Raw genomic sequence first — 4,129 nt, 5'->3', positions numbered from 1 at the left:
CAAGAGGACTGAATCCTTCCTTCCTTGGCTTTGGCAGTAACAATTTTATAAACTAAATGTATTTTTCAATCACTATGCCTCACAAGTTAAATGGGGGTCATAAGTAGTCAATCTCATGGAGTTATTGAGAAAAATATACGAATACACACATAGTAGGGCAGTTCTTGGCACATGAACAACATAGAAGTGCCAATATTTACAAGCTTGTGGAACTGAAATGACAGATATATTTGATCCCAAATCAGGAAATTCCTTTTCCCACATTTCAGTTTACAAATTTACAAAATTTAGAAGGTGGAAGAAGATCCACAAAGATCCTTCTGTTTGAGCAATGTGTAACTATATAGGTAATTCATTAATTAAGTTTTGTTGTCAAGCTCATCATGGAGATCTGAATCATTTTGAAGTAATATTTACTGCTACAGGGGCTCCTGGGTGGCTCAGTCAGTTAAGCTTCTGACTCTTGATTTTGGGCCAGGTCATAATCTCACAGTTCATGGGTTCAAGACAGAACCCTGTGCTGACAGTGTGGAGCCTGCTTGGGATTCTTTCTCTCTCCCCTTCTCTCTTTCTGCCCCTCCCCCACTCTCACTCTCTTTCAAAATTAAATAAACTTAAAAAAAGAATTATTGCTATAATGAAAACGCATATCTATTTATCATCTTCCTTTTTCTTTTTTGTTTCTCCCTTTCTTCTTTCCTTCCTTTCTTCCTTCCTACCTACCTTCCTTCCTTTCTTCCATCCTTCCTTTTTTTTTTTCTTTCTTTCCCTCTTTCCAGGTACCAGTCTCAAATATGCTTAAATTGTCTTTTTGTTTTTCACTCTGTTCCTTTATTTTTCATCACTACAGGGCATCCTTTGAGTCCCAAGCAATATTCATGGAGAACAACACAGAAGTGACTGAATTCATCCTGCTGGGACTAACCAATGCCCCAGAGCTGCAGATCCCCCTCTTTGTCATGTTCACCCTCATCTACCTCATCAATGTTGTCAGAAACCTGGGGATGATGGTGCTGATTCTCTTGGACTCCCATCTCCACACTCCCATGGACTTTTTCCTCAGTAACCTGTCTCTGGTGGACTTTTGTTACTCTACAGCTGTCACTCCCAAAGTTATGGCTGGATTACTCAACGGAGACAAGTTCATCTCCTGTAATGCATGTGCTGCTCAGATGTTCTTTTTTGTAGCCTTTCCCACTGTGGAAAACTTACCTTTGGCTTCAGTGGCCTGTGACAAGTACACAGCTGTGTGTAAACCTGTACATTACACCACCATAATGGCAACCAGTGTGTGTATACATCTTGCCATAGGCTCCTAATTTTGTGGTTTCCTGAATGCCTCCATCCACATTCGGGACACATTCAGTTTCTTACTCTGCAGGTCCAATCTGGTCCATCACTTTTTCTGTGACGTTCCAGTGGTCATGGCTCTGTCTTGTTCTGACAGACATGTCAGTGAGCTGGTTCTTGTTGTGGTAGCAAGTTTCAATATTCTTTTAGCTCTTCTCATTATCTTGATTTCCTATCTGTTCATATTTATCACCATCCTGAAGATGCGCTCAGCTGAGGGATATCAGAAGACTTTATCCACCTGCACCTCCCACCTCACTACAGTCTCCATCTTCTATGGGACAGTCATCTTCATATACCCCCAGCCCAGCTCCAGCCATTCCATGGACTCAGACAAAATTGCATCCGTTTTCTACACTATGGTCATTCCCATGCTGAACCCCCTGGTGTATAGCCTAGGGAACAAAGAGGTTAAAAATGCATTCAAGAAGGTGATTGAGAAGGCCAAATTGTCTCTAAGCTTTGCCTCTTAGAGTTATAAGACCCACAAGACCCACAGTGACCTGTGTTTTACTTCTCAGATTTCCAATAGGCAATGATTCACATTTTTTGAAACCAAAGCATAATTAACATAATGTTGTATTAGTGCTGGTGTACAACATGATTCAACAATTATACACTACCTAATGTTCATCACAATAATTGTAGCCACCATCTGTCACCAAACAACATTACCATCTTATTGACTATATTCCCTAGGGCTGTAGTTTTCATTTCCATGACTTATTTATTTTGTAACTGGAAGATTAACCTCTTAATCTCCTGTATCCCTGCCATCCATCCTCCCATCTACCTCCTCTCCTGGCAACCATCAGCTCCCTATATTTAAGAGTCTGCTTTTTTGCCGCTTCTTTTCTTTGTTTCATCATTTGCTTGATGTCTTAAATTCCACGTATGACTGAATCACATGACATATTAAGGGCCACACTGCACCTAAGTTACTAGAGTGATACAATTTCTTATTCAAAAGTCCATTATCTGAAAAAGAAAATAGTATGTTCACATATGTGATATCTGAACGAGGATGGCCAAAGGGACCTTAAAATTTCGGGGCCCTGCTTTTAATAAATCTTATTAACTATATTTCGTATTTACTCTACCATATGACAGCATATCTATATGTAAACCATGGCACACACACACTAATGAAGAGAAGCATATGCAAGAATCCCATATGTGCACAGGCATAAAAGGAGAAGAGGAATTTGTTAAAGGTGTTGTATGCAGTGTTCCTAGTTTCTAATAAAAAGTTTGAATAATAAATTTAGATATCAGAATACAAATTTATGTCAGACATTTTTTTCTCTAGTTGAACAACTATTGGGGAGCCTGGGTGGCTCAGTTTGTTAAGCTTCCAACTCTTAATCTTGGCTCAAGTCATGATCTCATGGTTCATGAGTTCAAGCCCCGCAGCGGTCTCAGCCCTGACAGTGCGGAGTTTTCTTGGGATTCTCTCTCTCTTCCCTCTCTCTTCCCCTCCACCGCTTGTGCCCCCGCTCCCTAAAAATAAATAAACAAACTTTTAAAAAAGAAAAGCTATTTCAAGAGAACAAAATGAGGAAAACATGACAAAATTTTTAATTTAAATCCAAATTAAACAATAATTTCAGAAATAGAATTTAGTGATTCATCACTTACATATAACACCCAGTGCTCATCCTAACAAGTGCAATTCTTTTTTTAAAAATTTTATTATTATTTTTTTACAAATAGTTTATTGTCAAGTTGGTTTCCATAAAACACCCAGTGCTCATCCCCACAAGTGCCCTCCTCCATGCACATCTCCCCCCTTCCCCTCCCTCCCACACCCATCAATCCTCAGTTTGTTCTCAGCATTCAAGTCTTTCATGTTTGCCTCCCTCCCTTTCCCCCACTATTTCTCACCTTCTTCTCTCCCTTGGTCCTCTGTTAAGTTCCTCCTAATCCTCCTATACGTGCAAACATATGGTATTTGTTCTTCTCTGCCTGACTTATTTCCCTCAGCATAACACCCTCAAGATCCATCCATGTTGCTACACATGGCCAGATTTCATTCTTTCTCATTGCCATGTAGTATTCCATTGTATAGATAAACCACATCTTCTTGATCCATTCATCTGTGGATGGACACTTAGGCTCTTTCCATGTTTTAGCTATTGTGGAGAGTGCTGCTATGAACATTAGGGTATATGTGCTCCTATGCATCAGCATTTCTGTATCCCTCAGGTAAATTCCTAGCAGTGCTATCGCTGGGNTTATGGTTTTTTGTGCAATTGTGAATGGGATCAGTTTCTTGATTTCTCTTTCTGTTGCTTCATTGTTGGTGTATACAAGTGCAATTCTTAATGCCCATCACCCATTTAGCCCATTCCCCCACTCAACTCCCCTCTAACAATCCTCAGTTTGTTCTCTGTATTTAAGAGTCTCTTATGGTTTGTCTTTCTCTTTTTATCCTATTTTACTTCCTTTCCCCTATGTTCATCTGTTTTGTTTCTTAAATTCCATATATGAGTGAAATCATATGATATTTGTCTTTCTCTTACTTATTTCATTTAGCATAATACACTCTAGTTCCATTCATGTTGTTGCGAATAGCAAGATTTCATTCTTTTTCATTGCTTAGTAGTATACCACATCTTCTTTATCCAGTCATCAGTCAAACGACATTTGGGCTCTTTCCAATTTAGCTACTGTCAATAGTACTGCTATAAACATTGGGATGCAATAACATAAAATTTTAAATAAAGTATTATGCTTTGGGGGGCACATTTATTCAGAGCAATAAACATACAATATGTTA

General features: G+C 39.0%; 1 protein-coding gene across 1 annotated transcript; it reads left to right on the top strand.

Annotated features, from left to right (window-relative positions):
• Positions 1-878: 878 nt before the first annotated feature.
• LOC144218803 (olfactory receptor 5B3-like) lies at positions 879-1,823 on the top strand. Its single transcript, XM_077748772.1, is given in 1 exon segment — positions 879-1,823. A coding segment is annotated over 1 exon segment (945 nt).
• Positions 1,824-4,129: the final 2,306 nt, after the last annotated feature.

This window comes from Crocuta crocuta, unplaced genomic scaffold, assembly GCF_008692635.1.
Source record: "Crocuta crocuta isolate KB4526 unplaced genomic scaffold, BGI_CrCroc_1.0 scaffold323, whole genome shotgun sequence".
NCBI classification, from domain to species: Eukaryota; Metazoa; Chordata; class Mammalia; order Carnivora; family Hyaenidae; genus Crocuta; species Crocuta crocuta.
The sequence above is the reverse complement of the archived record's forward strand: the minus strand, read 5'-3'. Positions and strand labels throughout refer to the sequence as shown.